Source organism: Dendropsophus ebraccatus, chromosome 10, assembly GCF_027789765.1.
Source record: "Dendropsophus ebraccatus isolate aDenEbr1 chromosome 10, aDenEbr1.pat, whole genome shotgun sequence".
Lineage (NCBI taxonomy): Eukaryota > Metazoa > Chordata > Amphibia > Anura > Hylidae > Dendropsophus > Dendropsophus ebraccatus.
In genome coordinates this window covers 15,628,050-15,649,546 of record NC_091463.1, presented here as the reverse complement: position 1 = coordinate 15,649,546, position 21,497 = coordinate 15,628,050, and the positions used below count along the sequence as shown (strand labels likewise).

The 21,497-nt window shown below is 46.2% G+C and overlaps 1 protein-coding gene across 4 annotated transcripts in view; it reads right to left on the bottom strand.

Moving 5' to 3' along the window:
* KCNT1 (potassium sodium-activated channel subfamily T member 1) overlaps positions 1-21,497 on the bottom strand; it is a 164,375-nt gene that overhangs the window by 127,855 nt on the left and 15,023 nt on the right. For 3 of the 4 annotated variants that reach the window (XM_069985983.1, XM_069985980.1, XM_069985981.1), the window contains exon 2: positions 18,994-19,137. In XM_069985983.1, coding sequence (XP_069842084.1) covers positions 18,994-19,137 — 144 coding nt within the window. Of the gene's footprint in view, positions 1-18,993; positions 19,138-21,497 lie in introns of those variants that run through there. The other variant, XM_069985982.1, reaches the window with a different exon arrangement.

Genomic DNA, 21,497 nt, shown 5'->3' with positions numbered 1-21,497 from the left:
GGGCGCTATCATCACCGTACTGTAATGAATAGTTAATATTGATCTCTGATAATGCCGGAAGGCGAATCGGTTGGGTTTTCTGCTTTGTGGAGCGTCTGGGAGTTTATGATACGTAGGAAATTCATCTTGTGAACACAGAAGAGGATGAAGGTTGGAGATTAGAAACAAGCGTCTCCCCCTCAAGCACACTGGGTGTGACCCCAAAACGGTGTGGGGGGAGGAAGGATGACAGCGCTAAGGAGAAGACGGGTCATTAAGGAGGAAGAAGCATAAATGGTTTAGCCGCTGCCTGCAGGTTGTGTGTGTGGTGCGGCCATATATACACATGTGGACACTGCGGCAGACAGGGGGGGTGATGAATGTATTCCGGCTGGGACTGTTATCGATGATATAGGACAGTATTAGCTGTGTGAGGACACATGTGGGACTACTAGGACATGCAACTAATATATTGCACTCTATAGCATATGTAATATGGTATACTGGTGTAATTGCTTTTTTTATCTGTGGAGGGCCAGCCTTGGGCAGCAGGTGGAGGGCCAGCCGCGTATATTAGGCAGAGGGCCAGCCGGGTATATTAGGCAGAGGGACAGCCCTGTATATTAGGCAGAGGGCCAGCCTCGTATATTAGGCAGAGGGCCAGCCTCGTATATTAGGCAGAGGGCCAGCCTCGTATATTAGGCAGAGGGCCAGCCTCGTATATTAGGCAGAGGGCCAGCCCCGTATATTAGGCAGAGGGCCAGCCTTGTATATTAGGCATCGGGCCAGCCTCGTATCTTAGGCATCGGGCCAGCCGCGTATATTAGGCAGAGGGCCAGCTTCGTATATAAGGCAGAGGGCCAGCCTCGTATATTAGGCAGAGGGCCAGCCTCGTATATTAGGCAGAGGGCCAGACCCGTATATTAGGCAGAGGGCCAGCCTCGTATATTAGGCAGAGGGCCAGCCTCGTATATTAGGCAGAGGGCCAGCCTCGTATATTAGGCATCGGGCCAGCCGCGTATATTAGGCATCGGGCCAGCCTCGTATATTAGGCAGAGGGCCAGCCTCGTATATTAGGCAGAGGGACAGCCCCTTATATTAGGCAGAGGGCCAGCCTTGTATATTAGGCATCGGGCCAGCCCTGTATATTAGGCAGAGGGCCAGCCTCGTATATTAGGCAGAGGGCCAGCCTCGTATATTAGGCAGAGGGCCAGCCTCGTATATTAGGCAGAGGGCCAGCCCCGTATATTAGGCAGAGGGCCAGCCTTGTATATTAGGCAGAGGGCCAGCCTCGTATCTTAGGCATCGGGCCAGCCGCGTATATTAGGCAGAGGGCCAGCTTCGTATATAAGGCAGAGGGCCAGCCTCGTATATTAGGCAGAGGGCCAGCCTCGTATATTAGGCAGAGGGCCAGACCCGTATATTAGGCATCGGGCCAGCCTCGTATATTAGGCAGAGGGCCAGCCTCGTATATTAGGCAGAGGGACAGCCCCTTATATTAGGCAGAGGGCCAGCCTTGTATATTAGGCATCGGGCCAGCCGCGTATATTAGGCAGAGGGCCAGCCTCTTATATTACGCAGAGGGCCAGCCTCGTATATTAGGCAGAGGGCCAGCCCCGTATATTAGGCAGAGGGACAGCCCTGTATATTAGGCAGAGGGCCAGCCTTGTATATTAGGCATCGGGCCAGCCTTGTATATTAGGCATCGGGCCAGCCTCGTATCTTAGGCATCGGGCCAGCCGCGTATATTAGGCAGAGGGCCAGCCTTGTATATTAGGCAGAGGGCCAGCCTTGTATATTAGGCAGAGGGCCAGCCTTGTATATTAGGCAGAGGGCCAGCCTTGTATATTAGGCAGAGGGCCAGCCTTGTATATTAGGCAGAGGGCCAGCCTTGTATATTAGGCAGAGGGCCAGCCGCATATATTAGGCAGAGGGCCAGCCGCGTATATTAGGCAGAGGGCCAGCCTTGTATATTAGGCAGAGGGCCAGCCTTGTATATTAGGCAGAGGGCCAGCCTTGTATATTAGGCAGAGGGACACTTGTATATTAGGCAGAGGGCCAGCCTTGTATATTAGGCAGAGGGCCAGCCCCGTATATAAGGCATTGGGCCAGCCCCGTATATTAGACATCGGGCCAGCCTTGTGTATTAGGCAGAGGGCCAGCCTCTTATATTACGCAGAGGGCCAGCCTTGTATATTAGGCAGAGGGCCAGCCGCGTATATTAGGCAGAGGGCCAGCCGCGTATATTAGGCAGAGGGCCAGCCTCTTATATTACGCAGAGGGCCAGCCTCTTATATTACGCAGAGGGCCAGCCTCGTATATTACGCAGAGGGCCAGCCTCGTATATTAGGCAGAGGGCCAGCCTTGTATATTAGGCATCAGGCCAGCCTCGTATATTAGGCATCGGGCCAGCCTCGTATATTAGGCATCGGGCCAGCCCCGTATATTAGGCATCGGGCCAGCCTTGTATATTAGGCATCGGGCCAGCCCCGTATATTAGGCAGAGGGCCAGTCTCGTGTATTAGGCAGAGGGCCAGCCTCGTATATTAGGCAGAGGGCCAGCCTCTTATATTAGGCAGAGGGCCAGCCTCGGGCATCAAGTGGAAGGCCAGCATCGGGCAGCAGGTGGAGGGCCAGCCTTGTATATTAGGCAGAGGGCCAGCCTAGGGTGGCAGGTGACGGGCTAGCCTCGTATATTAGGCAGAGGGACAGCCTCTTATATTAGGCAGAGGGTCAGCCTTGGATGTCAGGTGGAGGGCAAGCCTCGTATATTAGGCAGAGGGCCAGCCTTGGGCAGCAGGTGGGGGACCAGCCTCATATATTAGGCAGAGGGCCAGCCTTGGGCAGCAGGTGGAGGCCCAGCCTCAGGCAGCAGGTGGGGGGCCAGCCTTATATATTAGGCAGAGGGCCAGCCTTGGGCAGCAGGTGGGGGCCCAGCCTGAGGCAGCAGGTGGGGGGCTAGCCTCTTATATTAGGCAAAGGGCCAGCCTCTTGCGGCAGGTGGAGGGCCAGCCTCGGGCGGCAAGTAAAGGGCCAGCCTCGGGCGGCAGGTAAAAGGCCAGCCTCGGGCGGCAGGTAAAGGGCCAGAGTCATATATCAGGCAGAAGGCCAGCCTCAGGTGGCAGGTGGAGGGCCAGCCTCAGACAGCAGGTGGAGGGCCAGCCTCAGGTGGCAGGTGGAGGGCCAGCCTCAGACAGCAGGTGAAGGGCCAGCCTCAGACAGCAGGTGGAGGGCCAGCCTCGGGGGGCAGGTGGAGGGCCAGCCTCGGGGGGCAGGTGGAGGGCCAGCCTGGGGGGGGGCAGGTGGGGGGCCAGCCTTGGGCGGCAGGTGGAGGGCCAGCCTCAGGTTGCAGGTGGAGGGGCAGCTTTGGGTGGCAGGTGGAAAGCCAGCCTCGGGGGGCAGGTGGAGGGCCAGCCTCGGGGGGCAGGTGGAGGGCCAGCCTTATACATTATATTGAAGTGCATTGATTAAGTGGAGAATATTAACTGTTTGTTAGGAGTACGCTGAATATACTGGGACTCCAGGATTCTCATATCTACTAAATGGTGTAACAGTTGCCAGAAACTGGAGTCTGGTGATTATTCTATTGTAGCCTAAGGTCTGATATACAGGACCATACACTGAACAGAAGCAGAAGGGCCCAGAATCCACGGCCATAGACCAGAAGGGATCTGCACACTCATGTGGAGTCATCTGCTCTGTAACCAAACTATAAGGAGCAGATATACTAATTCTAACACACCCCAAATCATTGCACATCACACAACAGCACCATCACTACACAGTTACCAGACAGCCGGAGCTGCTGCCATAAAGCTGCCACTTTTAGGCTGTAGCTTGTTTCCTGAGGTTGCTGACTGAAGCCGTTATATAGGCCTAGCCCGGAGTAAGAGAGGGCAACAACAGCGGCCGATAAAACAGAACAAGAAAAACATAAAAAGGATAAAGAACCCAGCACCCGATATCAGATGAGAATCCCCATTAGCAGTGCCGGCTGTGATCCCTCATGTAGCGTCTCGCAGCCGCCTCTCTAGTCACTCTCTGGGCCGCTCTCTGCCTTCTGTGATCAGATAATTCCATCTAATAGATTGTTCCGCCGCTGAGAAAATCTATTAACACTTCTAAGTTTCCTTTTTTCTTATGTTGTGTTAGATCTTTATTCCATCTTATACAATTAGTGAAGTAACTATACTGGATGTACCGAGGCTGCGGGGCCCCTGTATCACATTACCCTACATAACAACATATATATCACCACTACGGGGAGTATGCGGTGTGTGAACCCTTCTATGCTTCACATGACCATCACTAGAGGCTGCAGTACAGATGAAGACACAGCCAGAAGCAGTAACTGACATGCCCCCAGGGAGGGGCAGGACACCCATCATTCTGACAGGTGTACTGCTCCTCCCAGGGGGTTAGTGGGGATGCTGGCTCAGCGGCAGTACAAACACACACTTAGGAGTGGGAAACTCTATTCAGAGGGGTTTCCCATCATTATGACAGGGGTCCCTGCTCCTGCATGAACTTCCCTGCCGTTTGACTAAGATCAAATGTAGTATCTGTTTTTGTCAGTGACTAGTGATGGTGCTACTGCTTTAGGAACAAATATAAAACACAATAATGGAAGCATTTGTGGTAAAGAAGCTTGGCTGGCTGGGTAGAGAGCTAAGGTGCCGCAGGATCCTGGGAGTGGTGCCCCCGCGGACCCCACTGAGAGATGGCAGGTACACGCACTTCACTATCACCCATCTATGCACACATCTGTATCCATCTATGCATCTACTGTATCCACCTCAAAATGTATCTACTGTATCCATCTATGTATCTACTATATCCATCTAGGTATTTACTGTATCCATCTATGTATCTACCATATCTATCTATGTATTTACTGTATCCATCTATGTATCTACCATATCTATCTATGTATTTACTGTATCCATCTATGTATCTACTATATCCATCTATGTATTTACTGTATCCATCTATGTATCTACCATATCTATCTATGTATTTACTGTATCCATCTATGTATCTACCATATCTATCTATGTATTTACTGTATCCATCTATGTATCTACTATATCCATCTATGTATTTACTGTATCCATCTATGTATCTACCATATCTATCTATGTATTTACTATAATCACCTACATATCTACTGTATCCACCTCCGAACGTATCTACTGTATCCATCTATGTATCTACTGTATCCATCCACCTATGTATCTACTGTATCCATCCACGTATGTATCTACTGTATCCATCTATGTATCTACTGTATCCATCCACGTATGTATTTACTGTATCCATCTATGTATCTACTGTATCCATCCACGTATGTATCTACTGTATCCATCTATGTATCTACTGTATCCATCTATGTAGCTACTGTATCCATCCACATATGTATCTACTGTATCCATCTATGTATCTACTGTATCCATCCACGTATGTATTTACTGTTTCCATCTATGTATCTACTGTATCCATCCACGTATGTATCTACTGTATCCATCTATGTATCTACTGTATCCTCTCCAACACAGGAGCCAGAGCTCTCCAACACAGGAGCCAGAAGCAACAAACTCTGCAAGCTAAGTACTTCTATATTGTATTGTGAGCGAGTTTTGGAGCGTGCGAGTTTTTGATCTAAAGTGTGTTTTTGTCTCAAGTGTGGGACTTTAATATTCTGGGACTTTAGATTCGGGGAGTTTTAGAGGAAAACAAATTGTTTATTTGCTTTTGAACACATTGTTTGCTTTTGTTGCTTGTTTGTTTTTTCTTTCTTTATACATAATATCCCCATATAAATGAGCGCCATGTTTGACAATGCGGCCCAATGTACATCTTGTGCGATGTATGCAATCCTTGATCAACCGATCGAGGGTGCATACCATTGTGGGAGATGTGTGCATGTTGCTGGTTTGGAAGCCCAGATCCTGGATCTAAATGAGCAGCTGCAACGATTGAGATGCATTGGCAAACTGGAAAGGGGTCTGCTTCTGACTGAGCAAGCACTCCAAGGGGTAGATGGGGGAGAGTGTGATAGCATGGAGGTACAGGAGGAAGAGGCAGCTAGTTGGGTCACAGTTAGAAAAAGGGGTAGAGGGAAGAGTGTGAGGGAGGCCAGTCCTGATCTGGCACACCCCAACAAGTTTGCCAAATTGGCGGATGAGGGGGATGTTGATTCAGGGGTGGCATTGCTGCAGCAGGACACTGCCTCTGAAAGCCAGGGGGGTGTCTGCTCCAGTAAGGTGGGAAACAGGAGTTCAGGGCAGGCCAGGCAGGTACTGGTAGTGGGGGACTCAATTATTAGGGGGACAGACAGGGCAATCTGTCACAAAGACCGGGATCGTCGAACAGTGTGTTGCCTTCCTGGCGCTCGAGTTCGTCACATCGCGGATCGGGCTGACAGATTACTAGGAGGGGCTGGCGATGACCCAGCAGTCATGGTGCACATTGGCACCAATGATAAAGTTAGAGGTAGGTGGCGGGTCCTTAAAAATGATTTCAGGGACTTAGGCAGGAAGCTTAAAACTAGGACCTCCAAGGTGATATTTTCCGAAATATTACCTGTACCACGAGCCACACCTGAGAGACAGCGGGAGATTAGGGAGGTAAATAAGTGGCTCAAGAGCTGGTGTAGGGTAGAGGGGTTTGGGTTCATGGAGAACTGGGCCGACTTCTCGGTCGGTTACAGGCTCTATGGTAGGGACGGGCTGCATCTCAATGGGGAGGGTGCAGCCGTGCTGGGGGAGAAGATGGCTAAGAGGTTGGAGGAGTGTTTAAACTAGGGACCGGGGGGGAGGGCAACTACAATATAGTAAGTAAAGACAGAGTAGATGGAGAGCTGGGCCTAGATTATGGAACTGGGGGTGGAGCGGCGGGAGGGGTTAGAATAGTCACTAGTGATAAAAGGAAAGGGAATATGGACAAATATATTAAATGTATGTATACTAATGCTCGAAGCCTCACTAATAAAGCTGAGGAATTAGAACTCATAATGGTTGAAGAGAAATATGATATAGTGGGGATAAGCGAGACATGGCTGGATGAGACCTATGACTGGGCCGTTAATATCCAGGGTTATAGTCTATTCAGAAATGACCGTAAAAATAAGAAAGGGGGAGGGGTCTGTCTATATGTTAAATCGTGCCTTAAGCCTATTCTGCGGGAGGATATATGTGATGATAATGTGGAGTCTCTTTGGGTAGAAATAAGGGGAGGGACGAAGAATAATAAAATTCTTATAGGAGTGATTTATAAACCGCCAAGTATAGTGGAAGAATCAGAAAATCTTCTTATAAGACAAATAGATGTGGCAGCGAAGCAGGGGGAAGTCATTATTATGGGGGACTTTAACTACCCAAATATCAACTGGAAAGCAGAAACCTGCAGCTCCAGGAAGGGAAGCGTGTTTTTGGAAATAGTAAAAGATAATTACCTTTCCCAACTAGTAGAGGAACCAACAAGAGGGGGGGCCCTTCTGGACCTGATCTTAACCAATAGGCCCGACAGAATATCAAAAATAGAGGTGGGGGGTTACCTAGGTAATAGTGACCATAACATAGTAAGTTTTCAATTATCCTTCAATAAAATGATTAGCAGAGGGGCTACAAAAACATTAAATTTCAGGAAGGCTAATTTCCAAAAACTAAGAGAGGACCTTGGGAACATAGACTGGGACAATGCCTTCAGAAATAAAAGTACACAAGAGAAATGGGACATATTTAAGAGCATCCTGTGTAAATCGTGTGAACGACACATACCATATGGGAATAAACGTAGTAGAAATAAGAGAAATCCAATGTGGTTAACTACAGCTGTAAGGGGTGCAATAAATGATAAGAAACAAGCATTCAGACAACTAAAACAAGAAGGTAGTGGGGAAGCTTTGAGCAACTATAGACAGAAGAATAGAATGTGTAAAACGCAAATAAAAGAAGCAAAAATAGCAACAGAAAGAAGGATAGCCAAAGAAAGTAAAACAAATCCCAAAATGTTCTTCACCTATATAAATAACAAAAGACTTAAAACCGAAAATGTTGGTCCCCTCAAAAATAATCTGGGTGTAATGGTGGAGGGGGAAGAGGAAAAGGCCAATCTACTAAATACATTCTTCTCTACTGTATTCACAGAGGAGAATCCCATAACAGATGATATGACTAGGGATAATGTTAATCCTCCCATAAATCTCACCTGCCTAACACAACAAGAAGTGGGGAAACGCCTTAAAAATATTAAAATCCATAAGTCACCGGGCCCAGAAGGTATCCATCCTAGAGTTTTGCAAGAATTAAATACTGTGTTAGACAGACCGTTATTCCTATTATTTAAAGATTCTATTACGACAGGGATTGTTCCACAGGACTGGCGCATAGCTAATGTGGTACCAATATTCAAGAAGGGGTCAAGGAGTGATCCTGGAAACTACAGGCCCGTAAGTCTAACATCTATAGTAGGTAAAGTATTTGAGGGGATTGTAAGAGATGCTATACTGGAGTATCTTAATGAAAATAATCTTATGACTCAGCACCAGCATGGATTTATGAAGGATCGGTCCTGTCAGACTAATCTGATCGGCTTCTATGAAGAGGTAAGTTATAGACTGGACCTGGGGGAGGCTGTGGATGTTGTGTATCTGGACTTTTCAAAGGCATTTGATACTGTGCCGCATGAAAGGTTGGTCTACAAAATGAGGATGCTGGGACTCGGGGAAAACGTATGCAAATGGGTAAGTAACTGGTTGTGTGATAGAAAACAGAGGGTGGTCATTGATGGAACATATTCAGATTGGGTTTTAGTTACTAGTGGGGTACCACAGGGGTCAGTGTTGGGTCCACTTCTTTTTAATATTTTTATTAATGATCTTGTAGAGGGGCTACAGAGCAGAATCTCCATTTTTGCAGATGATACTAAACTGGGTAAAGTAATCAGTACAGAGGAGGATAATATCATATTACAGAGGGATTTGGAGAAGCTAGAGGCTTGGGCGGAGAAATGGCAAATGAAGTTTAATGTGGATAAATGTAAGGTTATGCATTTGGGCCATAGAAATAATAAGTACAGTTATGTGCTAAATAATAAAACACTGGGTAAAACTACTTCCGAAAAGGACCTGGGGGTATTGGTGGACAGTAAACTCAACTTTAGTGATCAGTGCCAGGCAGCAGCTGCCAAGGCTAATAAAATAATGGGATGCATCAAAAGAGGTATAGATGCTAAAGATGAGAACATAGTTTTGCCTCTTTATAAATCACTGGTCAGACCACACTTGGAATACTGTGTACAGTTTTGGGCACCGGTATATAAGAAGGACACAGCTGACCTAGAGCGGGTGCAGAGGAGGGCAACAAAGGTCATTAAGGGAATGGGTGGGTTACAGTACCAGGACAGGTTATCACGCTTGGGGTTATTTACGCTAGAAAAAAGACGTCTTAGGGGCGATCTGATCACAATGTACAAATATATGAATGGACAGTACAGAGATTTTTGTAGTGGTCTTTTTACTCCTAGGTCTGTAACAATGACAAGGGGGCATCCTCTACGTCTAGAGGAAAGAAGATTTCATCATCAGCATCGACGCGGGTTCTTTACTGTACGAGCGGTAAGACTGTGGAACTCTCTGCCACATGATGTTGTCATGGCTGATTCAGTAAATAAGTTCAAGGGAGGCCTGGATGCTTTTCTTGAAAAATATAATATTACAAGTTATGGGCATTAGATTTCTGGTGATACGTTGGTCCGGGGATTGTTCTGGTTGCCATTGCAGTCGGGGGAGGGAGGGGGGGAGTTTCTCCCTGTGGTGGGGCGTTTGTCTTCTGCCCCGTGGGGGTTTTTCGCCTTCCTGGATCGACACAGTAGGATTTTCCTAGGTTGAACCTGATGGACTCTTGTCTTCTTTCAACCTTATTTACTATGTTACTATGTTACTATCTATGTAGCTACTGTATCCTTCCACCTATGTATCTACTGTATCCATCCACCTATGTATCTACTGTATCCATCTATGTATCTACTGTATCCATCCACGTATGTATCTACTGTATCCATCCACGTATGTATCTACTGTATCCATCCGCGTATGTATCTACCGTCTCCATCTATGTATCTACTCTGTATCCCTCTATGTATCTACTGTATCCATCCACTGTAAATACATAGGTGATACACTATATACCCAGTGGTATAGTAATGATTATAGCGGACGCCTGGCACAGATGGGTGGGATCGCTCTGCCTCTCATGCCCCTGCGATTTGCCTGATTCCATTACCAGCCGCTAATCCTCATCTGTGGCCATCTTATCCCAGAGAGGCGGCTGCGGTTTATTAATTCCCGCCATATCCGGCCATTAGCCGCTGATTGCAGTAAATTAGCTCATAAACTGTGACTGTAACAAACATGTCGCCGACCCCCCCCAGAGTGAGATAACCCGCTGCCTACTTAGGGGTCATTACTACTTGGCTCTAATTTTTTAAGAAAGCTGGGTGACAAGTCACATTACAGCTCTGACAGTGGTCGTCCCCCAGCTTTCTTAGAATCCTGAACAGCATGGTGACTGGCCACATTGCTCCATACACTTTATATGGTTGGCTGGTTCTACCACCGCTAATCTTATGTGTATATTCAGGTTACAATAGGTCCTGCATCAGGAAGCTTAGGATGAACAAATGCAGATAAGAATGTGCTGCAGAGCATGGAACTGCAGGAAGGCTTTTATATATATATATATATATATATATATATATATATATATATATATATGGAATAGAAATGGTAATCTGGTTGTTTCTTCCAGCTCCTCCTCATCACTCAGGATTGGGGTTATTACATATCACAATGTTGACAGCGCTCACACTTTCCAGCTGCTTCTATAGATTCATGGTGACATCTTTACATGTAAATGCATTTCGCTTATTGACAGAGAAATAATTTGCATATGAAGGTAGCGCCATCAACAGATACACACGTACTCATTCCATCTGGGCTGCACATCCTGGGGGACTCCTAGCAAAGTCCCATCATACCTGATGGTAGCTGTCCAGCCATGATGGGAATTGTAGTTCTGCAACAGCTGGTGGGCCGCAGGTTTGACTTCTGTGAGGAATTGGATTTGCAAGGTGTTATGTGCACAGAGAGGATCAACGCAACAGGATCTCAGTAAGGACAAAAGTACATCACAAAAGCAGCCCTGGTCTAAGCAGTAAACTGCTGAGGGGGTACATTCACAAGAAGCATTGTGTACATAGTATTTACACATGGGATGGCTGCCTAGATTGTTTGGGTGGACACAAAGGAAAGAAAGCCTTTGATTTACCTTTCAGGCACAGTGTGGACCCTCTTGAGAAGGAAGACAGACTTGGCATCCTGCATATAGCACAAGCTAAGCCCCACCCACTTCCTGTGTTATGTCTTGATCTCTCTGTTACTAAAGTCAGACTGAGTCTAACAACAGACAGGGGACAGCAGATTAGAGGGAGGTGAGACACCTAGTGTATTTACCAATATGTTGGAAATCTCAGACTATTACATGAAGGGGAAGGTGTGTGAAATCACAACGGCCCTAGGAGCTGCTTTTCTATTATTGAGTATAAATGGCTGATCAGCTGACTGTAATCACACATCCATAATAAAGTGATATTTAACGTCCTCGCCTGTCGTTCCCTCCTCAGGCTTCTGTTGGCAGGTAATGGTCCGAGAGTAACAGGACGGATATCAGACACCTGTCTGCTCAGATAATCCGCCACATCTCACTGTTTACACTATGGCCATGGAAGCTGCTGCTATTGTGTGCCTGTGCAAACATCACTACTTCCCATAGCGCACAGGTTGCCAATCTCACATCATGCCACCATCATCAATTACAAACATAGGAAACGCTTCAAGGAGGAACACAGCTAATAGGAATATAATGGATTTATAACACCTTTATCTGCCATCCCTGATACTGAGCACCAGGAGGCTCTATGTTCCTGGGAAAGACCAATGCAGCCGCCATTACGGCTCCTGAAGAGGTTACGTTCTAGACTTTCCAGGCTCCTGAATCCATGAGAAGCGAGAGCGATGATCTCCCCGGGCGCAATGTGCACAGAGCAACAGGCACATATATTATATAAGCAGGACACATGGATATATAACAAACCCTCACTAGACTCATTACACTCCTGTTCCAGGCCAAATCCCGGCATTCCCATCAGTAGATGCTCCGTACTGGTAAGCTGATTCCCACCAGACGCCCAGTGTTCTCCAGTCTCAGAAGAATAAGATAGAAGAAGTTGAAAGTGTTTATTGATAAGTCATGGATGTCCCAGGAGGCCTCAGGGAAACATGTTATAGGATATTCTGTATACAAGGTGCTAACAGCAATCCTAGTATCATGTCTCCGAGGAAGAGGAATCAAGAGTCCTGGATGAGGTCTTCTGTGGTATAGCTCAGTGTACAATCACCCACACATGCTATCCCTCTTATCACCACCCTGCTCTCCCATCCTTCTATCCATCAATCCCTATATACACATATACATCCACTGATCTATTCATCCAGCCACCCACTCACCAATATGCTCACCCACCTTTATAACTATGAACCTCTTCATCATCCATCCACCAAACTATTCAACAAGCTATCAATTCCCCCAGATGTTCACCCACCCATCTACCTGTACCAACCTATTCACCCACCAATACACCTACCAATCTATTCACTCACCCATCTACCGGTACCAACCTATTCACCCACCAATACACCTACCAATCTATTCACTCACCCATCTATCTGTACCAACCTATTCACCCACCAATACACCTACCAATCTATTCACTCACCCATCTACCTGTACCAACCTATCCACCCACCAATACACCTACCAATCTATTCACTCACCCACCCATCTACCTGTACCAAGTCTATTCACCCACCAATACACCTACCAATCTATTCACTCACCCATCTATCTGTACCAACCTATTCACCCACCAATACACCTACCAATCTATTCACTCACCCATCTACCTGTACCAACCTATTCACCCACCAATACACCTACCAATCTATTCACTCACCCATTTACCTGTACCAAACTATCCACCCACCCATGCACCTACCAATGTATTCACTCACCCATCTACCTGTAACAACCTATTCACCCACCCATACACCTGCCAATCTATTCACTCACCTATCTACCTGTACCAACCTATCCACCCACCCACACACCTACCAATCTACTCACTCACCCATCTACCTGTACCAACCTATCCACCCACCCACACACCTACCAATCCATCCACTCATCCACCTACCGACCTATTCGCAGACCAACAATACACCAATCTATTCACCCACCCAACAACCAACCTATTCAGTGATCCATGCACACCTTCATCTACCAACCTATTCACAGACCAACCATGCACCTATCTATTCACCCACCCACCCAACAACCTATTCACCGACCCATCCTTCCACTCATCTACCTACCAACCTATTCGCAGACTAACCACACACCAATCTATTCACCTATCCACCCATCCAGCCAACAACTAACCTATTCACTAATCCATCCACTCATCCATGTCCCAACCTACTTACAGACCATCCATGCACCAATCTACTCGCCGACCCATCCGCCCACTCATCCACCTACCGACCTATTCATCGACCAACCATGCACCAATCTATCCACCCAACAACCTTTTCACTGACCCATCCATTGCCGACCAACCACACACCAATCTATCCACCCATCCACCCTCCCTCCACTCGCCCACCCACAAACTAATCTAGTCACCTACCCATCCACCACCTAACCTATTCATGTCCCATTCACCCACCAATCTATTTACTGTCTCCTCCATTAATTCACCCATCAACCTGTTTAAAGATCCAGCAACCAACCCCTTCACCCACCAGCCAACCCCTCCGACCAGCATGTTAAATTAGGCCTTATCATTATTGCACCACATTTCCTTGGTATAAACCTAGAATGGTCTATAAAACAGGTGGACGACCAGTAATGATTGAGTTGCTAAGAAGTCCAGCTGAGTGTGAGATGAATCAGTGTTTGGCATGTAAGAGTTTAGGAGAATCTGGGACGCAGGAACGCCCTCAGAGCTAAATGTAGGAGTGAGTCCCTTTCAATAGTAACTGTAGTAGGCAAAGGAGACGTAACTAAGTGAGTAACATCAAAGATAGCTTTATCCATTTCCATAAGGAAGAACAGCTCTTGAGTAATGAAAGTGATAAAGAGCAGGAGATTCATGAGCACGTGTACCCTTTAATATTTGGACACAGAGAGGTTTATTTAGCTCATAGACATCTAGTAACGTCTTATAAATGAGAAGGTTATTGATCCTGATCCCGGCTTGAATCAGATCCCAGAACAGACTGAAGAACAAGGACGCTTGCATCCAGCACCTCACCGGAGATCTGGGCTATTCATTTGCTGTATAATTGATAGCTGGAGCAGCACGCCGGCTCTGATCACGTTCTCCTTGCCGCCTAGAGAATAGGCTCTATTGTAAGAGACGCCACAGACAAAATATTCTGGCTCTGAGCAATGACCTAGTGTCTCCGAAGAAAAGTCACCGCACACAGACACAACACTGACTCCAGGGAAGTCTCATCCGGCTTCCAAGCATTACAGCATTTCCTTAAAGGGATAGTTCAGCTTAGGCTTCACTGAGATGAGTGAAATGTCATTGTTGGGGGTCCTTTCCCTCAGTTGTCTGGTCAGTCACAGCAGCTTCTCCTCTCTGCTATATTCATAGTGCACTGAACAGAACTAAGTGCGCTATGCTGGAGGGATGACGTACAACATATTACTATAGATGGCGTGTAGAGGAGAAGAGGTTGCTGATGCTCTAGCTATGCAGAAATGAGAGACAGCAGCACAACAATAAAGAGTTATGCTAAGCACTGGTTGCTGAGATGAGAGGAAATCCATGATTTACCTTTTAAGGACAGTGTGGATCCTCTGGGAACCTTGATTCTCCAGCTGTTGTAAAACCACAACTCCCATTATGCCTGGAAAGCCAAAGCTTTAGCTTAGGCTGTCCAGGCAGGATGGAAGTTGCAGTTTTGCAACAGCTGGAGAGCCGAGGCTCCCTATCCCTATTCTGGAGGATGGAGATAGGCACGTACACAACCTGAGGTCGCCCTTTTTCTCTATCCCTGTCTTTTGCATATAGCACTATCTAAGCCCTGTCCCTACTTCCTTTGCTCTGTCTTGGTGTCTCTGTTACTAGGGACAGAATTCCCCTAGCAGCATAATACAGAGAGGTGAGACACTTTATGGCCAAGAATTTACAGCTTTTTTATGCGAAGTAAGAAGTTAGTTTAGGTGAATGCAGTAATTTACAAACGTACAATGAATCCCATGGACCTGGGGTCACGGAGCATGGACCTTGTCACTCACTTCACCCCTGAGAGGTAAGGCTCCACTTCCCACCCGATTGTCTTGCGTCCGCAGTAATATGGCAGCACAGGTAGCACACAATAAGCCTTATATTTCCCAAAGTAAATGAAGCTGAGCTGTAATTCCAAACATGACTTGAGGACAGTGGGGGTGTTACTTTTTGTTAAAGAAAGCTACCCCATTCTTACTATTGACACTTTGTACATGTCTGAGTGAGACCTAGGTGTGCATAATTCTTGGTTGATAACAGAGAACAATAAACTGTACAGAATCCCTTTAAGAACCAGGTAAGAGAAATTAGCAAACATAAAGTAGAGAAACATATGAAGCAGCTCAGCTTACTGCCAGCAATTCATAGGAGGGAGGTACAATAACGTCTGACCAGTATAGCACGGACACCTCTCTCTTCATACCCCTGGCGTTATACAGAGAGATCAGAAAATATTACATTTATTTTAAAGGGGAAAAAACATTGCTGCTTTTATTTTTACCCTGATGCATTAAATAACAGCCTGACCTCAGGGTAAATGCCACGAGCATTATAAAGCTTATAAATATATATGACGCGATACACCGGTATATTTGAGTTTATTAACCCATGGGCAGCCAATGTTTATTGGTGCTTAAAGGGGAATATATTTTCTATGATTTGAAGAACACACTTACTTCCTTCCAAAAACAGTGCCACCCCCTGCCCTCAGGTTGTGTGCGATATTACAATTCAGCTCATGGAACAAAGCTGCAATACCGCAAACAAACTGATACTCATGAGTGGCGCTGTTTTAGGCTACAGAGAGAGGCACAAGCAATCCCTTTAATGCAATCTCTACTAAGTACAGTGATACACGATTGACAATTATTGGAAAACATTGGACAACAAGTCCTCCACACTCGCTTACAACAACAAAAAAACGTGACGGTGACTCAAGTCTCATGACAGCTCCGGCAGACAGAAGTTGTGCGGTATCAATAGGAACGCACCGACTGCCACAATATGGGCGACATTTGCGGCATCTGACAACATTGTAACAATGCTGCACTCCCAACAGAGAAGAGTGCTGTCACATCACACCTTTCAGGAAGTCACGAACAACACAAACGGCGCCCCATCTAACTCAGGTCACAAGAAGAAAAGAAGAGTCCTCTACTAGATAACCCAAAGGGGTAGTCCCATCTTAACTACTACAGTCATTCTTAAAGGTCTTGTCAAGTTAAGTATTTTTTCAGCAAACTTGTCTCCTTCTGATATGCTGCCATTTTCCTCTCATTGTTACCAGCTAAGTTACCAACCACCACTCTGCTCTAAAAGCAGTGGTCTGGCTGGTATGTATATAGATATAATGTAGATGAATATATGAATAGATAGATAGGAGATAGATAGATAGATAGATAGATAGATAGATAGATAGATAGATAGGAGATAGATAGATAGATAGGAGATAGATAGATAGATAGATAGATAGAGAGATAGATAGATAGATAGGAGATAGATAGAGAGATAGATAGATAGATAGATAGATAGGAGATAGATAGATAGATAGATAGGAGATAGATAGATAGATAGATAGATAGATAAATAGATAGATAGATAGGAGATAGATAGATAGGAGATAGATAGATAGATAGATAGATAGATAGATAGATAGATAGATAGGAGATAGATAGAGAGATAGATAGATAGATAGATAGATAGGAGATAGATAGATAGATAGATAGATAGGAGATAGATAGATAGATAGATAGATAGATAGATAGATAGGAGATAGATAGATAGATAGATAGATAGATAGATAGATAGGAGATAGATAGAGAGATAGATAGATAGATAGGAGAGAGATAGATAGATAGATAGATAGATAGATAGATAGATAGATAGATAGGAGATAGATAGAGAGATAGATAGATAGATAGATAGATAGATAGGAGATAGATAGATAGATAGATAGATAGGAGATAGATAGATAGATAGATAGATAGATAGATAGATAGGAGATAGATAGATAGATAGATAGATAGATAGATAGGAGATAGATAGATAGATAGATAGATAGATAGATAGATAGGAGATAGATAGATAGATAGATAGATAGGAGATAGATAGATAGATAGGAGATATAGAGATATATATAGATTAGATAAATCTATCTATCTATCTCTTATCTATCCATCCATCCATCTATCCATCTATCTATTCATATATTCATCTACATTATATCTATATACATACCAGCCAGACCACTGCTTTTAGAGCAGAGTAGTGGTCGGCCATTTACACAATGAGCTGTCAACAGTGGGAAAGAGCAGCCTATCAGGAGAAGGAGACATTATTCAAGCAAAATTATTTAAGTTGACAAGACCTTCAAGTATAACTATAGTAGTTTGGATGGGAATACCCCTTTAAGGAGTCATAAAACAATTCCAACAAGGATAAAAAAAAAACAAAAAAACAAAACATGATCACTACAAACCTCCTATTGACCTCCGTGGCTTTATGGTAAATCCAGATCAATAAGGAAAACCTCATCAAAAGTGAAAAATAAATAAATCATAAGCGCCATCCGACAACTTTAACAATACATCTTAACATCAGGAATGTAACCGCATGAGCCATTATGAGCGATGAGAATGTTAATGTAACATGTGTATGGCGGGTGAAGCTGGGACAACTTCATAGAGGGGCTCTACACAGCGCGGAAAGAGGGTCTGGTTATTGTGCTGTGGAGGAGCCGGGACGACCCTATGAAGCAGGGGTAGGGAACCTTGGCTCTCCAGCTGTTGCAAACCTACAACTCCCATCATGCCCTGACAGCCAAAGCGTTAGCTTTGGCTGTCCAGGCATGATGGGAGTTGTAGTTTTGCAACAGCTGGAGAGCCAAGGTTCCCTACCCCCTACTATGAAGAGCTGAAGGTTCAGCACCAGGGACAGCTCTTACACATCCTCATAGTTGTCACCCCCTTCAGTACACGTTCAGCACCAGGGACAGCTCTCACCCATCCTCATAGTTGTCACCCCCTTCAGTACACGTTCAGCACCAGGGACAGCTCTCACCCATCCTTTTAGTTGTCACCCCCTTCAGTACACGTTCAGCACCAGGGACAGCTCTCACCCATCCTTTTAGTTGTCACCCCCTTCTGTACACGTTCAGCACCAGGGACAGCTCTCACACATCCTCATAGTTGTCACCCCCTTTAGTACATGTTCAGCACCAGGGACAGCTCTCACCCATCCTTTTAGTTGTCACCCCCTTCAGTACACGTTCAGCACCAGGGACAGCTCTCACCCATCCTTTTAGTTGTCACCCCCTTCTGTACACGTTCAGCACCAGGGACAGCTCTCACACAGCCTCATAGTTGTCACCCCCTTTAGTACATGTTCAGCACCAGGGACAGCTCTCACACATCCTCATAGTTGTCACCCCCTTCAGTACACGTTCAGCACCAGGGACAGCTCTCACACATCCTCATAGTTGTCACCCCCTTCAGTACACGTTCAGCACCAGGGACAGCTCTCACACATCCTCATAGTTGTCACCCCCTTCAGTACACGCTCAGCACCAGGGAGAGCTCCACCGCTGGCTCTCATCCTTACCTGTCATCATTCTGGAAGGTCTGATCCCCAAGCAGAAGATCCCGGAATCTGTATCTTGGAGGTAGCGGAGGGACCTCGGTCTCCAGCTCGTTCATTTTCAGGGTGCTGATGTCTAGGATGACCCCGCTCTTGTCAGGTGCAAGCCTACAAACAGGGAAGAAGAAGAAGAGGAGGTGGTGACTGGAAGTTTGCTTGGAGATACACAAAATCACAAGAGTGACGCCCCCATCTGGGCGGAGGGAGCGCTCATCCCTCCTGCTGCTGATCCTTACATTAGGGTGAGATGGTGCCAGGCATGTTACAGGACCAGGGAATCCCCCCTCTGCAGCCAGTGCTGATGCCGCCTCATACGCAGAGATGCTATGACAGTGTGAGCGGCGAGCTGGAGAAGCATCCTCTGGAGAGGGTGGGGGCTGTGCATGGGCTGTGCTACACCAAACCCGCTGTGCACAAGGGGTTAAAGGGCATCCAATGCTTACCCAGGGGGGCCGGAGCCATCACATCACGGATGCACTGTGTAATATGGAGATAGCTGGGATATACAGTGACATAGAGCAGCAGCAGCAGCAGGGGGGGCATTACTCTATCAGCAATGTGCAAGTCAGGATCCCTGGAAAGCTGAATGACACCCTGCACAATGATGGAGGACACATCGTCACCCAGATATAACACAAGACTGGAAAGAATCCACCACCTTAAGAATAGAGGGCAAGTCAAGGACTTCACTTTTAGGAGGAGATTATTTCAGGCACCTAAAAATAACCAATGTATGATAATACGGAGCTGCCACAGTGCAGAGACACCATGCATCATAACATCAAGGGTACGGCTACAGTGCGGAGACACCATGCATCATACCATCAGGGTACGGCCACAGTGCGGAGACACCATGCATCATACCTTCAGGGGTACACCCACAGTGCGGAGACACCATGCATCATACCTTCAGGGGTACGGCCACAGTGCGGAGACACCATGCATCATACCATCAGGGTACGGCTACAGTGTGGAGACACCATTTATCATACCGTCAGGGTACGGCCACAGTGCGGAGACACCATGCATCATACCATCAGGGTACGGCCACAGTGTGGAGACACCATTTATCATACCGTCAGGGTACGGCCACAGTGCGGAGACACCATGCATCATACCATTAGGGGTACAACGGCCACAGTGCGGAGACACCATGCATCATACCATCAGGGTACGGCCACAGTGTGGAGACACCATGCATCATACCATCAGGGTACGGCTACAGTGTGGAGACACCATTTATCATACCATCAGGGTACGGCTACAGTGCGGAGACACCATGCATCACACCATCAGGGTACGGTCACAGTGTAGAGACACCATGCATCACACCAACAAGGGTACAATGGCCGGTGACCAAGGGATCAGCAATGTAGAGGGGACACACATCTATAATTGAGAAACTGTCTGCCTGATACCATCAAGTGACCAGTATATTATACTCCAGAGCTGCACTCACTATTCTGCTGATACGTGATACTATTCTGTACGTGGAAACACTTATCAAATTTGTTGAACATGCAGGGAAGATGGAAGACATTAGCTCTGGATCAGTATCGTAATGTATGCACACAGAAACTGTATGAGTAGTATAGTGAGTTCAGCTCTGGAGTATAATACAGAATGAAACTCAGGATCAGTAATGTAATGTATGTACACAGTGACCCCACCAGCAGAATAGTGAGTGCAGCTCTGAAGTATAATACAGGATGTAACTCAGGATCAGTAATGTCATGTATGTACACAGTGACCCCTCCAGCAGAATAGTGAGTGCAGCTCTGAAGTATAATACAGGATGTAACTCAGGATCAGTACAGGATCAGTAATGTAATGTACAGTATGTACATAGTGACCCCAGCAGCAGAATAGTGAGTGCAGCTCTGGAGTATAATACAGGATGTAACTCTGGATCAGTACAGGATCAGTAATGTATGTACACAGTGACCCCAGCAGCAGAATAGTGAGTGCAGCTCTGGAGTAGAATACAGGATGTAACTCTGGATCAGTACAGGATCAGTAATGTATGTACACAGTGACCCCAGCAGCAGAATACCGAGTGCAGCTCTGGAGTAAAATAACTCAGGATCAGTAATTTATTTATAAAACTACTGTACCGAATCCTACATGTAACCTGTAATGTGTTGCTGAGAGGTGGACAGACCCTTTAACAGCCCAGCGCTGCTTATTATAGTTTTGTCTTACAGCTGTTAATTCCCTGGGATTCTGGTTGTCACCCAGGGTGGTTCTTATCTCTCAGTCACGGTATTGATATAACTCTGAGAAGGCAATTTTCTCAAGTGAATAGAGATATAAATATTGCCGGGGTACATCTCTGCCTGGTGTGCTTGTAGATGGGAGACGGCTTCTGCACAATCATCAATCATCTCCATCCTCTCAGCACTTGTCACCACATTACACTGCTATGTATCACCATCTGCAGATGACAAGAGCATCAGAGACACCAGGCA